At 38.9% G+C, this 20630-nt stretch overlaps 1 protein-coding gene across 1 annotated transcript in view; it reads left to right on the forward strand.

The window, feature by feature from the left end:
• pipox (pipecolic acid oxidase) overlaps positions 1–20165 on the forward strand; it is a 47067-nt gene extending 26902 nt beyond the window's left edge. The window contains exons 5-8 of the mRNA XM_034169039.1: positions 223–375; positions 11546–11695; positions 15101–15176; positions 19669–20165. Coding sequence (XP_034024930.1) covers positions 223–375; positions 11546–11695; positions 15101–15176; positions 19669–19799 — 510 coding nt within the window. The 3' untranslated portion in view covers positions 19800–20165. The remainder of the gene's footprint in view (positions 1–222; positions 376–11545; positions 11696–15100; positions 15177–19668) is intronic.
• The last annotated feature ends 465 nt before the right edge of the window (positions 20166–20630 follow it).

A 20630-nucleotide genomic window follows, 5' to 3' on the forward strand; every position in this document is an offset into this window, starting at 1 on the left:
GGTGGCATTACGTAACAGTGAAGCATTATGGGAGGACACGCCTTAATGGTGATTTGAGGTTCTGCCAAGATTTTTTGAAGCTGCATGATGTGAAACCTGTTCGACGGTTCTCATGGTGCAAACGATGTTTGCGACTAGCAGGACTAAATTGTTGTTGAATTTTAATACAACAAAGATTAAAATGCCATTTAAAGCTAAAAGCAGTTGCCTGGTTATCTGCAGGTTGTGAAGGTGAACGTGTGTTACTGGAAGGAGAAGGTTCCTGGATCCTACAGTTCACAGCGTCACTTTCCCTGCTTCATCCAGTATGAAAGCAAGGAGTCTGAATATCACATCTACGGCCTCCCGTCGGACGAGTACCCCGGCCTGATGAAGGTATGATCCAGTCCTGGATCCTCCGGTGTGAGATCATACCACAGTAAATCCAGGTTTTCAGTTACAATTTCTCAAAAGTTACAACTTTGACTCAGTGCCCCCTAGTGGACCTTTTTTATGTGTGGCATCAGTACCTTAATGGCCCAAGGACATTATTGTTGTGAATGTAGCTCCAAATTTTTGGAGGCCTTTTAGTCTGTGATTCTTCACATTTTTCTTTCCTGAAAATCTCAGTTTTTTCTACAAAATTTCCGTTACTTGGCCATTATTTAGCAAATGCTCTTGCTATCAAACAGCTAGCGCAATCCCCGTGGATAAGCCCTTTCGTATAACAATAGCAAACTATTTTATTCGGTTTCTTTAGTTGTAGACTTTATAAAATATGAGTCAATAAATAAACTATACTTTTTTATGATCACAGCCAGTGAATTTGTCTATAATCTGTTAAATCATTTGTCTTTCCTTTGAGTACTCATTGGGAAAATACTGAAAACATATTCCAAGGTCCTTCTAAATTATATATATTTAATCCAGCTGCAGTTGGTGTTGGTAAATGTTGCCATCCTTATTTTAGCTTATAATGACAGCAGTGGTGGGCACACTTCCGATAATCCAATAACAGATAATTATCGAAAATAATGTTTTCATTATCGGATTATCTTTTTAAATAAATTTAAAAACCCTCATAGGACTAATTATCTTCTGATGAATTGCCGTCTGATAACTTAGTAAGCTAAACTGAACAGTAAAAAACATTTTTAAAACTATTAAAGCAGTTGAGACCTACATGTTGAACATTTCCTAATAGGTATGTTGTTCTACCCTCTGTAAGCAAAGGAGAACTGGAGACCAAAAAAAAATAATTTTTCTTTAACACCATACTGATATAATCGCAATATCACCAAGTCATCCAGAGGCATACATTTTTAACTTATGATTCAAATTTTAACCTACTCATTTTGGACAAGTTATTTAAAATTACTGTCATGTCTGAAGCTTTATAAAGTGAAAATATCAGATATATTTTTTCGTTTTAAAGTAATGTGCTAATTTTTAAGGTTTTGTGAGCACATGCTGTGCCAGGCAGCAATGCATTATGGGTAGCATAGGCTAATCTCAGACGTTCACGACAAGACAAATGCATTTCAGACACTCTGTTCAGGCTCCACGGATAACAGCATTAAACTCTAGTGCCTAAAACTCTTGTGAATATATTCTCTGGGTTTATAGACGTTAGTGTATTTGTGTTTGTTAAATTCCACGCATCTTAAAAGTTAAATGTAGCAGACACGGATTATCTGGAATTTTGTTTGGCAAGTTTTCAAGGCTGCTACTGCCATCTACTGGCCAGTAGTGTTCATGGCAGTATTCGCCCCAAGAAGTACTAAGCGTCTGGGCACCAGTAGATGGCAGTGTTCTATTTATTTTAACCCGGTTATATCAGATGGTGGTCAAATCAACTTTTTGGCTTTTTTTTTTTTTTTTCTACAAATTAAGTTTAAAAACAAAACAACAACAAAAAATACATTACAAGACAGCTCTGCGGTTGGATGCTTGTAGCTTTTAGCAGCAGGAGGTGGTCATGAGATGTTAAAGCTTGTTACTCCACTACACGATGCAGGACGCGCGATTAACCTGAAACTCGGTCCAAAAAATTCTTGCACAAATGAAAAATCATCTGAAAAATGGCCAAAACACGCACAGTGTAAAGCCAACATTTATGTGTCAAGATAAGGCTTTTCAGAACTGACCAATTGTTAACCTTGTCCTTTGTTTTATCTGTTTTCATTATTTATTATTGCATTTTAACCTGTGAAGTGCTTTGTGACTTATGTCTGTGAAAGGCACTATATAAATAAATTTACTTACTTACTAATATTGAGTGCATGTTTTACAACATCATAAAAGATTTAAAACATACACACATCATCAAACGTGTGCACGGCATTAATAAAACATGCGCACATTCTCTCCACATGCAAAACATTTTGCGATGACACTTCCAGGGCTCCGTAAAAATGCCTGTTTTTACAAATAAAAATTGAATATTTTACAAAAGCACATTTATCTGTAAACCAACACACGTCACATTAACGTGTTGGTTTACATAATGAATGACTGAACCAATCAGTGTTTAGCAGAAGCACTTTTACCCAGAATGCTTTGCGGTCTGTGTTTGTTACAAAACCTCAGAATTAGTGCCTTATTCAACATTAAAAGATATATGTTATATTTTAACTTTGTACAAATGACAGAATTGACATTAATGGAGTTATTCTATCAGTATTTCACAAAACCATAAGTTAGTATGACTTTATTTTTCAAGACCTCCGCCTGACTGGAGCATTGTAATTGATAGAGAGCTGGCCTTATGCCTGCTCTCTAAGTCTCTCTGTGCTGGGAGCGCTGTAATAAACAAGCGCTTCCAGCAGGGACAGAATGTTGAAAGAAAAATGATAATTATGATTAGTAGAAAGCTGACTTTGTGGGTGCTCTCAGGATTTGTCTGTGTTGTGTTCTACAGGGGGCAGCATAGTCAAACATTCTGGCTCATTCTTTGGGTCTTTTGCCGCTTTTGATGCTTTCAGAAGCGATCGTGTTAAAAATTAGTTTCAGCTTCTTAGTAATTGCAAATGTACCAGAAACAACACCGTAATTTATCGGTTATCGATTATCTGTAACTTCCGATACATTTTTGGGTGGTTTATCTGTTTATCAAAGATAACTTTTCAGTTATCTTATCTGTTATCGAAGTTAATTTTTTGGTTATCTGTGCCCACCACTGAATGACAGTCTGTGTTGTATAATTGGCTTGGTGCTAGCTTCACGTTAGGTGCGATGGGGGAGGATCCACTGGTCCTAACATCTTTATGTTATTTGATGGTGTATATTAGAACCCCAAACAGATTTTAAAGTTCAGTTTACAAAAATAAAACATAAATCTGTTGACATACACCATTAATCACCTTTAACTGTACTGTTGTCTTTACATCTGTTGAATTGAAAATCAACAAATAATAGTAATTAACCATAATTAAATGTTTTTCTTTTATTGATACACTTTTGTTACATTATTTAACCTACTTTAGTGCAGCATATAGCCTAGGGCTAGTGGACCCTAGGACTAGTGGGAAGTTCATGGTGTGATGTTAAGGTGCTAACATCGCACCTAAAGCTAGCATGAGCTAAGAGACCCCAATGTTAACATTAGCCAGAAAACTCAATAATAATACAATAACATGCTATTGGAGGGCGGCATGCATTTTCAGATGCCCGACGTTCACGGCCAGTCGCCCAAAATGACAGATATTCGCCTGAGTTAGACGAGGGCGAATATCTGTCATTTTGGGCGACTGGCCGTGAACGGAGGCACTCAGAAAATGCATGCCGCACGACAACAGCATGTTATTTGCATTATTATCACTTTTTACTGAGATACACAACACGTAATGCGTACATAAAAAGTTGGCTCACTTAACTTTTGTCGTGTCAGCTAGCTGGCGCACGCTGCTCTCCAATTTAGCCAGTGCGTCCTCATCAAGCTGGCTGCTTTAGCTGCTGTTCATTGTCGTACTATCCATGAGAAAATCATCCGGAATATCCATATTGGGACCAAAACACACTTCTCGCCTTTTCATCTTTTCCTCTGCTGACAGTTCCCCCCCACGGACAGTTCTTGGGCTGCGCGCACTATGACATCATTTGTTTACGCACAGCAGGCGGATATAGCCAGATAGCATCGACGTAAAGCTACGATACCGGCCTAGCAACGCCCCGGTAAAGTGATAATAATGGGTTATATTTAGCATCAAAACACACGTGTAGTGTGTAGTAGTGTAGTGTAATGCCGCGTTCACACCGGGCACGACGTGAGCGACAGCAGCGACAGGTTGCCATGTAATCCCTATGGAATGACGCGTTTTGGTGCCAAGTCATGCAGCGCGACGCGAGTGAAGCGATTTTGAGCGATTGGCGCATTTGTGGCGCGATATTGCGTCGCATCACGTCGCGTTGCCCTCCTGCCCAAGTTGAAAAATCTGAACTTTTTCATCTCGTCGCGCTGCAACTGAATATTCAGGGGCCGAATATGTAGTGACGTGGAGATGTCTGGAGTTTGACTGAAGATGTGAACATGTCCTGCCTGTGAGCAGGACTTATGTCTCTTTTGTCCTTTATTTCACAATTATGAGAGAGTTTTTGGAGCGAGCAGCAGCCCCGCAGCAGGGGGAGCGGAGTTTCTTTCTTCTTTTTTTTACGTGCATGCACGAGCGAATCATCTGTGGAGAATATTTTATTAATTAACTACACAGATGAATAATAAAACAAATGGTGACTGGTTTCTAAACACAATTATGTTAGTTTTTTGGGGGAAGAGCGAGGAGCAGCCCTGCAGCAAGCAGCAGAGTTTCTTTTTTTTTTTAAATTGTTTACATGTGCGCGCGTGAACGGGACAGGAGGTCCTCAAACTGGGTCCTGCAGAGGTGGAAGGACCGCTGAAAGCAGCCGTCATCCAGACGCAGCTCCTGCAACAAATAATGATGCTCCCCGAATTGGGAGCTTTCCACAACAACTCGCTCCGCGTGATCAAGGTCCATCATGTTAACTTGACTGACAACCGGAGCCGGCGAGCGGAATGGAAGCTCCTCCTATTTGATGATGCACCGGGGTGAATTTTCACAGCAAAAGCAGAGCAACACACCGGGCGATGGTGGTGCATCCGTCGCCACGCAAACCCCGTGAATTTGTGGCGTCTGATCGCGCCCGGTGTGAACGCAGCATAACACACATTGCTTTGTCCCTCACTGGGCTCAAACTTAACAGTTACCGTTACAGGAGACAGGTGTTCTGACCAAGAGGCTAAAGCCAAAGGCCTGTAGCGTCTGTCGCTATTATCTGTTGGCATTGGGGAGTGAGGTTTACTTCACTGCACAGCACCTCCTGCTGGCCACAGTCACACTAACATCACATAACCCTATGCTAAGGGACAAGAGTTAACGTTAAAACTTGAGAGCATAACATAATGTGATGCTTAAATGTTTAATGTTAGCATGAAAATCTCAGTAGCATCACATAACATGATGCTAAAGGGCTAAAGTTAGCAAATGGCAAGAGGCACGGGATTTAATATACTTAAAAAAAAATACATACTTGCATAAATGTTAAAATCAGCCTCTTTGTGATGCTAATGCAGTGCTAGTGGGCAAACATTTGCATGACAACTCAATAACGGGTTATAATTAGCATCAAAACTCACTAGTGTAGCCTGTGTTGCTTTGTCCTTTACTGAACTCAAACTTACAAGGCATTTTATTCAAGAAGCTAAAGCCAAAGGCCTCTAGCGTCTGTCACTAGAATGTCTGTTAGCACTGGGGAGTGAGGTTTACTTCACTGCACAGCAATTCCTTGCACTAGCATCACATAACACTATGCTAACTGGCTACAGTTAGCATTAAAACTCGCTAGCATTGGCTAATGTTAGTATTAAAAACTGCTAGCATCACATAATGCTAATGGGCTAAAGTTAGCATGTGCTGAGAGCCTCCGTTGCTAGTAATGGGATTTATAATCTTCTTAAAAACATACTATGAGTTACAATTTCACTTAAAAAAATCTTACTGCATGTCTTCAGGTAATTTTACATGTTGTCTGAAAAAAATAATATTGTAAGTGTCCAGTTTTTGAGTTTTGAGACACAAAGATTTGTTCCTGAGTGAATTATGATATAGAAATGTCAAAAATGTAAAAGGTTAGTGTCTTTACCATAAAACAATCATTACGTCTCTGTTTGTTGTGACCTCAGCATCAGTCTGAAACATCAGTGTGTATTTTTGGGCAACGTGTTGGAGTGGATGAGCCCGCACACGTGCAGGAATGTGACATTATTCCGTGTGAGGCTCCGGCACTGTGCAGAACGTTCGGCCCCTTTCAGAATCCCAATTACTAGTTTTTCAACAAGAAATGAATCTGCAGAATTCTTCCACGTCTCAAACTTTCTGACAGCTTCATGCAAGAAAAAGGAACCGAGAAAGTAAAACGGCTTTTAATTCCAGCATTTTCTCGCTGCGTCTGGTCTCCAGGTGAGGATGACGGGACAAAACATGAAAGTGGAATTCTGATGGGATGTTTGACAGTCGCTGCGCTTTTCAGCTTTCAAGTCGGAGATGACTCAGTGCACACAAACGCTGCTCTGCAAACAATCGCACGCGCGTGTGTCTGTTAATTTTGCAAACGTGGCCAACTTCTCCTAAACTAGTTTGTCTAGTTAAATGTCTTCATTGCATTTTTACCTCCACCAATGAATTTGTCCCCCCGTTTGTTTGTTTGTCTGTCCCACAATTTTTCATATATCGTTATGAATTTTTCCTAAAGATTCATATCCTGATAGGCAAGAAGTGATTACATTTTTAATGTAGGTCAAAGGTCAAAGTCAGGAAAAATCTTGGAAAATTGGAAAAATCTCTATCTTTAAAACTGAACAAATTTTCAAAAAAAAAATCATAACTATGAAAATGAAAATGAAAACTGTTTATTTCGAACATTTGATACAACAATTACAAGATAGATCAGTAAAGACAACAACAAAAAAGTTCCTACTGTGTACCCAACATGTCCGAAAAGGGGTAGGGTGAAGCATCAGCTTATTTATCCCTACCCCTTCTTCCCCACAACCAGTAATACCCTTTGCCACATATACACATAGATTCCTACACACCTAAACTGATATCAGTATATATATAAATACATACACATACATATATACATACACACATCAACATACATACACATATACATACACATATATACACATATACATATATACACACATATATACACAAACAAATATACACCTACACATACCTACTTACATACAAAATACTATATATTTACAAGCCGAAGCAAAAAACAAAAACACCCTAACCCTCATTACCCTTCCTCCTCCCTATACCCAGAAAAAAACATATTTTTGTACCGCTGTTTGAACTGGTTCATGCTTGGACATTGCTTGAGCCCCACTCCCAATCTGTTCCACATCCTCACCCCACAGACAGAAATACAGAAACCTTTTAATGTTGTTCGTGCCCACTGATGCTTTAAATTAAATTTCCCCCTCAGACTGTAATCCCCTGATCTGTTAAAAAACATATTTTTAATATTTGCTGGAAGTAAATTGTTTATTGCTTTATACACAATTTGTACTGTTTGAAAATGAACCAAGTCTGTGAATTTTAAGAATTTTGGATTGTAAAAATAGTGGATTTGTATGATCTCTATAGCCAGTATTATGAATAATTCTTATAGCTCTTTTCTGCATTACTGATAGTGATTGTGTTGTACCTTTATAAGTATTACCCCATACCTCTGCACAGTACTGTAAATATGGTAAAACCAGTGAGCAGTAAAGAATGCGGAGTGAGTTGTGGTCCAGAATATGTTTCGCTTTGTTTAGAACTGAAATGCTTCTTGACAGTTTACTTTGTATATGTTTTATATGAGTCTTCCAGTTTATCTTATCATCTATTATCACCCCCAGAAACTTATTTTCATGTACCCTTTCAATATCTACCCCCTCGACTTGTAACTGAACCTGTATGTCTGTATTACAATAGCCAAATAACATGTATTTTGTTTTACTTAAGTTTAATGATAATTTGTTTCTGTCAAACCATATTTTCAATTTTCCCATTTCTATACTGATCCTCCTCAGTAACTCCTGCAAATCCCCCCCTGAACAAAAAATGCTTGTGTCATCTGCAAATAATACTAATTTTAATATTTTGGAAACATTGACAATATCATTTATATAAATTAGAAACAGTTTTGGACCCAATACTGACCCCTGTGGGACGCCACAAGCATTGTCCAAGCATGATGATGTATATTCCCCCAACTTCACAAACTGTTTTCTGTTACTTAAGTAGCTTCTCACCCAGTGCAACACCAACCCCCTAATCCCATACTGTTCAAGTTTATTGATTAATATGTCATGATTAATTGTATCAAAAGCCTTTTAAGGTCTATAAATATTCCAACTGAATGTAATTTGTGGTCTATGGCGTTTGTAATCTCCTCAACTGATTCTATTAATGCAAGTGATGTTGAACTATGTGCTCTGAATCCATATTGACTATCAGTAAGTAATTTATGTTTATTTATGAATTTGTCTAATCTATTATTGAATAACTTTTCTAATAATTTGGAAAATTGTGGAAGCAAAGAAACAGGTCTATAATTTGTGAAGTGGTGTCTATCCCCAGTCTTATACAGCGGCACAACCTTAGCTATTTTCATTTGATTGGGAAATTTACCGGTTTGAAATGATAAGTTACAGATGTATGTTAATGGTTCTACAATCCATTCAATGACCTGTTTTACCACCACCATATCAATTTCATTTAAATCGGTAGATGTTTTATATTTACAATTATTCACAATGTCTATAATTTCATTTCCATCCACTGCTGTGAGGAACATTGAACAGGGGTTTCTTTCTATGAGATTATTATCCCAATCCTCAGGTTGGGAATCGGGAATTTTTTCTGCCAAGCTTGGTCCAATATTTACAAAAAAATTATTAAAACCGTTGACTACCTCATCCTTATTTTCCTTCTTGACATTATTATCAATGAAATACTGAGGGTAACTCTGTTTTTTATTACCATTTTTGATAATGCTATTTAATATATCCCATATTCCTTTAATATTGTTTTTGTTATTATATAATATGTTACTATAATATTCCTTCCTACATACCCGTATAATATTAGTTAATCTATTTTTGTATTTCTTATATCTATTTTCTGCCTCTTTAGTCTTTAGTTTGATGAATTCTCTATACAGTGTATTTTTCTTATTACATGCATTTCGTAACCCTTTCGTCATCCATGGTCGAGCTTGGATTTTTTGTTTTCTGTAGTCTTGTTTAATTGGACAATTTTTATCATATAATGATGTAAATATTTGTAAAAACGTTTCATATGCACTATCAACATCACTTTCACTGTATACCTTTTCCCAGTTTTGCTCCTGTAAATCCTTCTTTAGTGTGTTCATGTTTTCCTCTGTCCGCACTCGCCTGTCCGATTCCGCCGATGGTTTCTATTATAAACGATGAAAACTGGTAGATGATCACTAATGTCATTGATTAATAATCCAGAAAGGATTATTACTATCAGAAAGGAACACATTTTTTTCCATATTTGACAGCATTATGTAGGATGGTATCATTTTATGAACGAACAAAGTTTGATCCGGATCTGATCCAGATTACACATTTTGTGGGCATTTAAATTTAACATTGAAAACCCAATTTAATGTATATTTTACATTATATTGATTAAATATGCCCCAATCACTCTCATATTTGACAGTGAGGTGCAGACTGACACTCAGTATCACCTGACATAGTTTGATCCAGATCTAATCCAGATTGTGGATTTTGTGGACATTTGAATTTAATATTGAAAAGCTCATTTGGTGTACATTTTACATTATATCTCAATCCAAAGTGCCTCAGTCACGCTCATTTTTCTGTTCTGGATTTACCTACACCGCCAAAATTGGATGGAGTTTCCACTTTTATGCCTGTTTGTCTTTCAGTTATCAGTCGGAAACCAAATGCCAAAAAGCAGTGACACATTGTGCACAGCAGAGAAAACCAATGTTCTGTGAAAATGATCTGAAAAAGGATTCAGAAACTGAAAAAGTAGAAAGAAAACAGCACAAAAAACTTTGATTCAAGTGAATGAACTAAATACATCCTCCTGACATTTGATCACATGTAATTTAGCTTATGAAAAGTCACTTCTAACAGGACTTTGACCTTGAACCTTCAACACAAAATTTTTTTTATGGAATTCCAATTGTGGAATTGGAAACTAGTGTTGGCGGAGGATACACACACACAAAAAAACTAGAATTAGAAGCTAAAAAACTAGAGCATTGTGCGGTGCTCTAGTTTTCTTTTTTTTTTTTCCTAGTTTTTTTTATGTCAAAATAGTATAAAAACAAGAAGTACAGCTTGGGGGGGAGGGGGCGTGATCAGGATTATTGATACCTGTAAAATCCTTCTTGTGGATATGAAGACAGTCGGGGCTTCAACAATCTGATAATTTATCCCATTGATCCTTGAAATTGTCAAAATGAATTTTTTCAGGTAGGTGGTTTGGAAGAAATCAGCAGAAGGACCAGACGGGACCCCAATGGCTACAACGACCTTGGCCCCAGTGATTGACCTTTGGCAAATTTGACCTTGTTGGGTAGTTCCAGAACACACCTCTATAGGTGCGCGAAGTTTGGTGGTGAAAACCAAAATCTTGGCCTTTGACCATAATAACTTTGACTTTTGCCAAAACTAATCCTTTAAGGGCAATTCCAGGTTTCACTTGTTTTGTGGAAATCAGGCAAAGGACCTAAAAGGAATAAAGTGACAGACAAATGTTGCTCAAGTGATAAATGGTAAATGGACTGCATTTATAGAGAGCTACTCCATTTGCATCAGACGCTCAAAGCGCTTCACAATTATGCCAACGTACAACAACAAACCGGTGTCGCAGACCAAATGGTCCGCCCCTAAAAACTGGTCCACCCTGCCTCCACTGTGCATGCGCCATTTCGGAGCTCAGCAGTTCGTCTGAGAAAGAGTCTCTTCACTCAAAGCGATCAGATGGATTAATGGGATTATTAACCATCAGATGACAAAGTAAAACCTCTTAAATGAATTCTAAAGTCAGTTTTAAGCAGAAACGAGGTGATACTCTGTGACGCTTTGAAATGACCGACTCGTCGCACAGTGAACACTTCAGCTAGCAGCTTGTGTAGCTGTGGCGCTTCCTTCGTCTTTAATGATGAAATAATGTGGAAATGATTGTTGTAGAAAAGCTTCAGATATCTGTCTCTGAGACAGATGATGACTGGAGGCAGTTTGAAGCAGAAACGAGGTGATAATCGCGGCTGATGACGTGCAGTGAAGCCATTTTTTGGGGGGACCATTCGGTCAGCAACACCGGTGTTCGTGGCCCACTGATGAGTTTGTTTGTGGACTTGTTGGAGGAGCAGGAGCTGGAACTCGACACTTTCCAAACCTGGGGGGGAAAAGCCAGTTCTGACCGTTTGAAAGCGGGCGTTTCGCCGCATCTTAGAGAAGGTAATATTTTGTCGTCTGTGTGGTCAGGTGTGTTTCCACATCGGCAGTGAGACAGACCCAGACCAGCGAGACAAGCAGACAGACAGGTCCGACATCAACATCCTCCAACGTTACATCACCCGCTGCTTCCCGGGCCTGATACCAGAACCCGCTGTTGTGGAGAGCTGCATGTACACGGTCAGTACTCACACAGGGTTTAGGATCTGTGACAAAGACTCCAGGCGGTCCCTCAGAAAGTGGACAAAAGGACCACAGCATCCAAACAACGTGTGACGGACCAAAGTGTCACAGCGACGGCGGTTTGAGAGTCACACCTGTGATGTCACAGGAAGAGTTTGAGAACAGATCTGTCCAGCTGATGTCAAACACTTTCATATCATCCAGAACACATTTTAAGCTCTTTTAAACCAGATAATAACATTTATTAGTATTTATCAATCAATCAATCAATTTTTTTTATATAGCGCCAAATCACAACAAACAGTTGCCCCAAGGCGCTTTATATTGTAAGGCAAGGCCATACAATAATTATGTAAAACCCCAACGGTCAAAACGACCCCCTGTGAGCAAGCACTTGGCTACAGTGGGAAGGAAAAACTCCCTTTTAACAGGAAGAAACCTCCAGCAGAACCAGGCTCAGGGAGGGGCAGTCTTCTGCTGGGACTGGTTGGGGCTGAGGGAGAGAACCAGGAAAAAGACATGCTGTGGAGGGGAGCAGAGATCGATCACTAATGATTAAATGCAGAGTGGTGCATACAGAGCAAAAAGAGAAAGAAACAGTGCATCATGGGAACCCCCCAGCAGTCTACGTCTATAGCAGCATAACTAAGGGATGGTTCAGGGTCACCTGATCCAGCCCTAACTATAAGCTTTAGCAAAAAGGAAAGTTTTAAGCCTAATCTTAAAAGTAGAGAGGGTGTCTGTCTCCCTGATCTGAATTGGGAGCTGGTTCCACAGGAGAGGAGCCTGAAAGCTGAAGGCTCTGCCTCCCATTCTACTCTTACAAACCCTAGGAACTACAAGTAAGCCTGCAGTCTGAGAGCGAAGCGCTCTATTGGGGTGATATGGTACTACGAGGTCCCTAAGATAAGATGGGACCTGATTATTCAAAACCTTATAAGTAAGAAGAAGAATTTTAAATTCTATTCTAGAATTAACAGGAAGCCAATGAAGAGAGGCCAATATGGGTGAGATATGCTCTCTCCTTCTAGTCCCCGTCAGTACTCTAGCTGCAGCATTTTGAATTAACTGAAGGCTTTTTAGGGAACTTTTAGGACAACCTGATAATAATGAATTACAATAGTCCAGCCTAGAGGAAATAAATGCATGAATTAGTTTTTCAGCATCACTCTGAGACAAGACCTTTCTGATTTTAGAGATATTGCGTAAATGCAAAAAAGCAGTCCTACATATTTGTTTAATATGCGCTTTGAATGACATATCCTGATCAAAAATGACTCCAAGATTTCTCACAGTATTACTAGAGGTCAGGGTAATGCCATCCAGAGTAAGGATCTGGTTAGACACCATGTTTCTAAGATTTGTGGGGCCAAGTACAATAACTTCAGTTTTATCTGAGTTTAAAAGCAGGAAATTAGAGGTCATCCATGTCTTTATGTCTGTAAGACAATCCTGCAGTTTAGCTAATTGGTGTGTGTCCTCTGGCTTCATGGATAGATAAAGCTGGGTATCATCTGCGTAACAATGAAAATTTAAGCAATACCGTCTAATAATACTGCCTAAGGGAAGCATGTATAAAGTGAATAAAATTGGTCCTAGCACAGAACCTTGTGGAACTCCATAATTAACTTTAGTCTGTGAAGAAGATTCCCCATTTACATGAACAAATTGTAATCTATTAGACAAATATGATTCAAACCACCGCAGCGCAGTGCCTTTAATACCTATGGCATGCTCTAATCTCTGTAATAAAATTTTATGGTCAACAGTATCAAAAGCAGCACTGAGATCCAACAGAACAAGCACAGAGACGAGTCCACTGTCCGAGGCCATAAGATCATTTGTAACCTTCACTAATGCTGTTTCTGTACTATGATGAATTCTAAAACCTGACTGAAACTCTTCAAATAGACCATTCCTCTGCAGATGATCAGTTAGCTGTTTTACAACTACCCTTTCAAGAATTTTTGAGAGAAAAGGAAGGTTGGAGATTGGCCTATAATTAGCTAAGATAGCTGGGTCAAGTGATGGCTTTTTAAGTAATGGTTTAATTACTGCCACCTTAAAAGCCTGTGGTACATAGCCAACTAACAAAGATAGATTGATCATATTTAAGATCGAAGCATTAAATAATGGTAGGGCTTCCTTGAGCAGCCTGGTAGGAATGGGGTCTAATAAACATGTTGATGGTTTGGATGAAGTAACTAATGAAAATAACTCAGACAGAACAATCGGAGAGAAAGAGTCTAACCAAATACCGGCATCACTGAAAGCAGCCAAAGATAACGATACGTCTTTGGGATGGTTATGAGTAATTTTTTCTCTAATAGTTAAAATTTTGTTAGCAAAGAAAGTCATGAAGTCATTACTAGTTAAAGTTAATGGAATACTCAGCTCAATAGAGCTCTGACTCTTTGTCAGCCTGGCTACAGTGCTGAAAAGAAACCTGGGGTTGTTCTTATTTTCTTCAATTAGTGATGAGTAGAAAGATGTCCTAGCTTTACGGAGGGCTTTTTTATAGAGCAACAGACTCTTTTTCCAGGCTAAGTGAAGAACTTCTAAATTAGTGAGACGCCATTTCCTCTCCAACTTACGGGTTATCTGCTTTAAGCTGCGAGTTTGTGAGTTATACCACGGAGTCAGGCACTTCTGATTTAAAGCTCTCTTTTTCAGAGGAGCTACAGCATCCAAAGTTGTCTTCAATGAGGATGTAAAACTATTGACGAGATACTCTATCTCCCTTACAGAGTTTAGGTAGCTACTCTGCACTGTGTTGGTATATGGCATTAGAGAACATAAAGAAGGAATCATATCCTTAAACCTAGTTACAGCGCTTTCTGAAAGACTTCTAGTGTAATGAAACTTATTCCCCACTGCTGGGTAGTCCATCAGAGTAAATGTAAATGTTATTAAGAAATGATCAGACAGAAGGGAGTTTTCAGGGAATACTGTTAAGTCTTCTATTTCCATACCATAAGTCAGAACAAGATCTAAGATATGATTAAAGTGGTGGGTGGACTCATTTACATTTTGAGCAAAGCCGATAGAGTCTAATAATAGATTAAATGCAGTGTTGAGGCTGTCATTCTCAGCATCTGTGTGGATGTTAAAATCGCCCACTATAATTATCTTATCTGAGCTAAGCACTAAGTCAGACAAAAGTTCTGAAAATTCACAGAGAAACTCACAGTAACGACCAGGTGGACGATAGATAATAACAAATAAAACTGGTTTTTGGGACTTCCAATTTGGATGGACAAGACTAAGAGACAAGCTTTCAAATGAATTAAAGCTCTGTCTGGGTTTTTGATTAATTAATTAATAATTATTAGTGGAGGATAATTTGCTCAGGTTTAAAGTTTGATTCATCTCGTGTTCATTTGCTGCATGTATTTTTTCCAGCTGACTCCGGACCAGCACTTTGTGGTGGATCGTCACCCCACCTTCAGCAACATCACCATTGGAGCAGGGTTCTCAGGTACACAAACAAACAAACAACTAATGAATTGTAAATATATTATTTAGCAACTGTGATAAGCTCATTTATATTACTGATACATGACGTTTGTCAAAGTGAACTGTTCCATTTGCCATTACCAAGTACAGTATGTAATACATAAGTAAAAATAAGTAAAACAACAAGAAAGGTAACGTAATTAAAGTCAGTCAGGAAAGTACTGATCTGTCTGTACATTCTGTTGGTACTGTGCAAAATTTCAAGCAACATAAAACTTTGCAGTTGAAGCGGGAAGAATATCTGGTTCCAAATTTAAATTACTTCCTCTCATCAATGCCGCCATGTTTTATTAACAGGTCAGCGCTGCAAGAAATCGTGTGTCGTGACATCAGATGCAATCGCGTAACGCCAAACTCTGCATCGAACAACGAGGAAATCAGATGCACTGACGCAGAAAACCTCTGCCGATTTACATATTTTTTTCCACACAGAAAATTGATCAGATTGATCATCAGAATCAATAATAGCATCGATATCCATTAAATTATAATCAGGTCGAGTCTCTCGTTAACAGAAACATTCCTATTTTAAGTTTACAAAAATCTTTAAAAATCAAATTGTTTTTTTGTCTATTTGATAAAATAAATTAATTATCAAAGTGATGAATCTTATTTTCAGATTTTAAAAATGGTGTGCGGTCAACACAAAAACGAATCCAATACAACTCAGTTTTTATAGAAACTACAGGAAACAAATTAAATGAAATAATCTGATTAATTAAATATTTTAAAATGTATTTTATTTTGATATAAATATTTAAGCAGTTAATTATCAGGTGCTGTGTGTTGATATTTTCTTTGACATTGGTGTCGTTGTCGGTGTGTGAAAGTCTTCCCTGGCAAAATGCCACAAAGACGTACAAAAAACAACAACAAACATCTGTTTTTGAGTCGAGAAGAAAATGTCACCGACAACATGAAAATGTCACCGACTCGACAAGACAAAGAGCAGGAAGTCGAGCGTCTGCCGCCGTGTGCACGTGTGTTGTTTACTGATGAGCCGCCAAACCAGTCAGCATCACACGCTGGTCCAGGAGCACCAGAACCCAAAAACAAACACACCAAAAAAAAAAAAAAAACTTCAGTGAGGGGAACAAGAACAAGTTGAGTTGTTTTTTTTGTTTGTTTTTTTTTTTTACAATAAAGAATGTGTCCATGTGGTTTTACAATGCACATACAATCTGCTCCATAAATATTTGGACAACAGTACTATGTTTTTTTTGGGGGGGGAGGGGGGGGAGCTCTCCTCTGAAAAGGAAACATTCCGGATGTTTCAGGTTTAAATCAACAGTTTTCCAAAAAAATAAACGATAAGATCAACTTTATTGATCCCACAATTGGGAAAATCACATATTACATTTTTATTTGTAGTCCCCCATTTTTACAGCCCATATGTAATTGGACAAACTCACTGTCAGGATTGTTACTAATAAATATATTAGTACATAAAAATGTAAGAAGAAATACATTTATTTTTTATCTTTTACTTGTCCATGTATGTAGACTGCAATATATGGATTTATATACACTCAACAAAAATATAAACGCAACACTTTTGGTTTTGCTCCCATTTTGTATGAGATGAACTCAAAGATCTAAAACTTTTTCCACATACACAATATCACCATTTCCCTCAAATATTGTTCACAAACCAGTCTAAATGTGTGATAGTGAGCACTTCTCCTTTGCTGAGATAATCCATCCCACCTCACAGGTGTGCCATATCAAGATGCTGATTAGACACCATGATTAGTGCACAGGTGTGCCTTAGACTGTCCACAATAAAAGGACACTCTGAAAGGTGCAGTTTTGTTTTATTGGGGGGGGGGGGGGGGGATACCAGTCAGTATCTGGTGTGACCACCATTTACCTCATGCAGTGCAACACATCTCCTTCGCATAGAGTTGAAGAGAACACCTCTCCAACGTGTCAAACGCCAGCGAATGTGAGCATGGGCCACTCAATCCACAACATTTACATCAGAAAACCGCTCACCCACACGACGCCACACATGCTGTCTGCCATCTGCCCTGAACAGTGTGAACTGGGATTCATCCGTGAAGAGAACACCTCTCCAATGTGCCAAATGCCAGCAAATGTGAGCATTTGCCCACTCAAGTCGGTTACGACGACGAACTGGAGTCAGGTCGAGACCCCGATGAGGACGACGAGCATGCAGATGAGCTTCCCTGAGACGGTTTCTGACAGTTTGTACAGAAATTCTTTGGTTATGCAAACCGATTGTTTCAGCAGCTGTCCGAGTGGCTGGTCTCAGACGATCTTGGAGGTGAACATGCTGGATGTGGAGGTCCTGGGCTGGTGTGGTTACACGTGGTCTGCGGTTTTGAGACTGGTTGGATGTACTGCCAAATTCTCTGAAACAACTTTGGAGACGGCTTATGGTAGAAACATTAAGATTCAATACACGAGCAACAGCTTTGGTTGACATTCCTGCTGTCAGCATGCCAATTGCACGCGCCCTCAAATCTTGCGACATCTGTGGCATTGTGCTGTGTGATAAAACTGCACCTTTCAGAGTGGCCTTTTATTGTGGGCAGTCTAAGGCACACCTGTGCACTAATCATGGTGTCTAATCAGCATCTTGATATGGCACACCTGTGAGGTGGGATGGATTATCTCAGCAAAGGAGAAGTGCTCACTATCACAGATTTAGACTGGTTTGTGAACAATATTTGAGGGAAATGGTGATATTGTGTATGTGGAAAAAGTTTTAGATCTTTGAGTTCATCTCATACAAAATGGGAGCAAAACCAAAAGTGTTGTGTTTGTACTTACACTTTCATACTTGTGTTTACTTGTGTCTCTGACAGATAAATAAATGGTTAAATACGTAAATGTATGAGGTGGGCGGGTCCTACTAGCAGCCTGGAGTTTGATTGGCTGAAACGATGGGACTGAATCTTCGACTGCATTCTGGCACTCATGTTAGCCTGTTAGCTAACCAGACACTGACAGCATCATGGAAAGTTTTCTGAGAGGCGTTCTGATCATTTAGGGGGGTCCCCTATGTTCCCTATCAGGAACATAGGGGGTTGTTTTGACCGTTGGGGTATTTCTGTAATTATTGTGTGGCTTTTGCCTTACAATATAAAGTGTCTTGGGGCAACTGTTTGTTGTGATTTGGTGCTATATAAATAAAATTGATTTGATTTGATTCAACATTCAAATGGTTGAAAGTCAGCTTTGTCTAAGCATAATTGTATATTGCATATATGCATAAAGTCTAATTATGTATAAATAAATGTAAAAGTAAAGTATATGTATAAAACTATAAATACAAGTGTAAATGTATAAATACAAGTCTCACTGGATAAATACAAGTATAATTGTGTAAAGTATAAGTCAATGTATAAAAGTCTAAATGTATAAGTACACAGTACATTTTGCAGAGTAAAATTTACTCTGCTGTGAGAACATTTAGAGAACATCAAGTGCATGTGATAAATTTGAGGGAACATTATTTAGCAGTGCTATGAAGCAAGAAATTTATGAAACATGAAAATTAGAATGTTTCCTCAACATGGTACAAGAAAGAAACACATGAGGGAAGCCACAAAGTCACCCACACACTCTAAAGGAGCTGCTGCCCTCTGAGGGTGTGTCTCAGTATGTTTGTGTATAAGAATAGCTGTAATTCTGAAACGGTTAATGTGATATTTTTGTTAAACTTCTTGAACTAAAGCTGAAATTCGACACCAGAAGAACAGCTGGATTGTTACATTTCATCTCCTTTGTGTTGGTGCACAGATGCAGAAGAACAAAAACTCTTGATGTGCAAAAACGTCTGGACCTGAATGTATGTACGTGTGTAACGATCATCCTCAGCGGCTCGGTTTGTTGTTGTTTGTTTTGTTTTTTAAATCTGTTGATGGGGTTTCGGGTTTGGCAGAGGAACGCGACCCATCGCACAGCTTCCTGCAGCACTGACGGAGCTCCGGGTTCTGACTCGTAAAACGGCCTTCCTCCCCCTCCTTCACTTCGTGCATTTGTCATCAAAGGCCGACACGAACGCTTTAAAGCCAGCACTGGGAGTGTTGCCATGGTGACAAAGTCACCCTGTGGGCTTGGCCGTGGATTGAAGTTTTCCGCTCTCCTCCGGCGAGATGAAAATTCACGTGGCCAAACTGTCAGAGCTGAGCTTTTATGACTTCAAAGTCACAGAGACTCAGCGGGGGCTCAGAGACCTTTGTCAGCCGGTGGCGTGCCGTTTTCCTCCAGCCATGCTGACATTCCGAATTTACCTCTCAGACCTCAGCAACAAGCCGAGTCACCAAACATGCAGAAAATGGACAAATGCTTCCTAAATTAGTGTTGAAAGTGAAGAGATTCTCGGTGACAGGCGACGCAAACGTTCCGCCTCTTTGTGGATTAAACGCGTGTGATTCATTTCCTGTCACTGCACATCGCTCACACTAACGATGTCTCCTCTCCAGGTCACGGATTCAAGTTCGGACCAATCATTGGGAAGCTGCTGAGCGAGCTCAGCCTGGGAGAAGTGCCCTCCTATGACCTTTCACCTTTCAGAATCCAGCGCTTCCAGACAAAGTTGAAATCGGCTTTGTAGCGGCGCAGAAAGATAACGTGACCCGAGTCGCCGGGTCTATTTACGGCCCGAGTGCCATTACATAAATAACAGCAACGATGAACATCATTTTAATGTTTTAGTCTTTAAAATCTAAAAAATCATTCTAAATGTTACATATGTGACGTCAAAAGGAAAATAAGAAACTTGTCACTTTTATACTGATGAGTTAGAAAATGTTGCACTTATTTATCTCACTAACTGATGGACTTATTGATTAGTCAGGATCAGTTCAGACACAATAATTTGCTAATGTCACATTGTGTTATTGAGAGTGTATTCAGAGCTTTTTAAACTTTAGTAAAATTAACATTATTACAGTGTAAAAGTATCTCATTGTTTGTGCCCAAACCCTGCCTGAGAAAATGACAGTTTAATGTATCAATTCAGTTAATCGGTTCAAAAAACCTTTGTCAGTGTGCTACGTATATATAGCCCGATCACTGTTAGATGCAAGATATATACGTACATATGTGTGTATATAAGCCTGATCAATCTTAGATACGAGATACAGATATACCTACATACGTATGTATGTACATACATATACAGGTACAGGTTGTTTATTGTCATTGTAACAAGTACAGTAAAAGGTAAGGTGCAGCCTTTCAGTGCAAATATAAACCTGAGTAAATCACACGCAGACTTGAAAGTTCTGGGGAAAAAAAGAAAAGAAACATTAATTTTTACAGAATGAAAGATGTATGTCCAGAGTGCAAATTAAATTAACAACATATTGGCAAAAAAACAGATTGCATATAAAAAAGAGAAAAGTGTGTACAAAACTGTGGATATTTCAGTGGACGTGCATAT

This window comes from Thalassophryne amazonica, chromosome 4 (assembly GCF_902500255.1).
Source record: "Thalassophryne amazonica chromosome 4, fThaAma1.1, whole genome shotgun sequence".
Taxonomy (NCBI): domain Eukaryota; kingdom Metazoa; phylum Chordata; class Actinopteri; order Batrachoidiformes; family Batrachoididae; genus Thalassophryne; species Thalassophryne amazonica.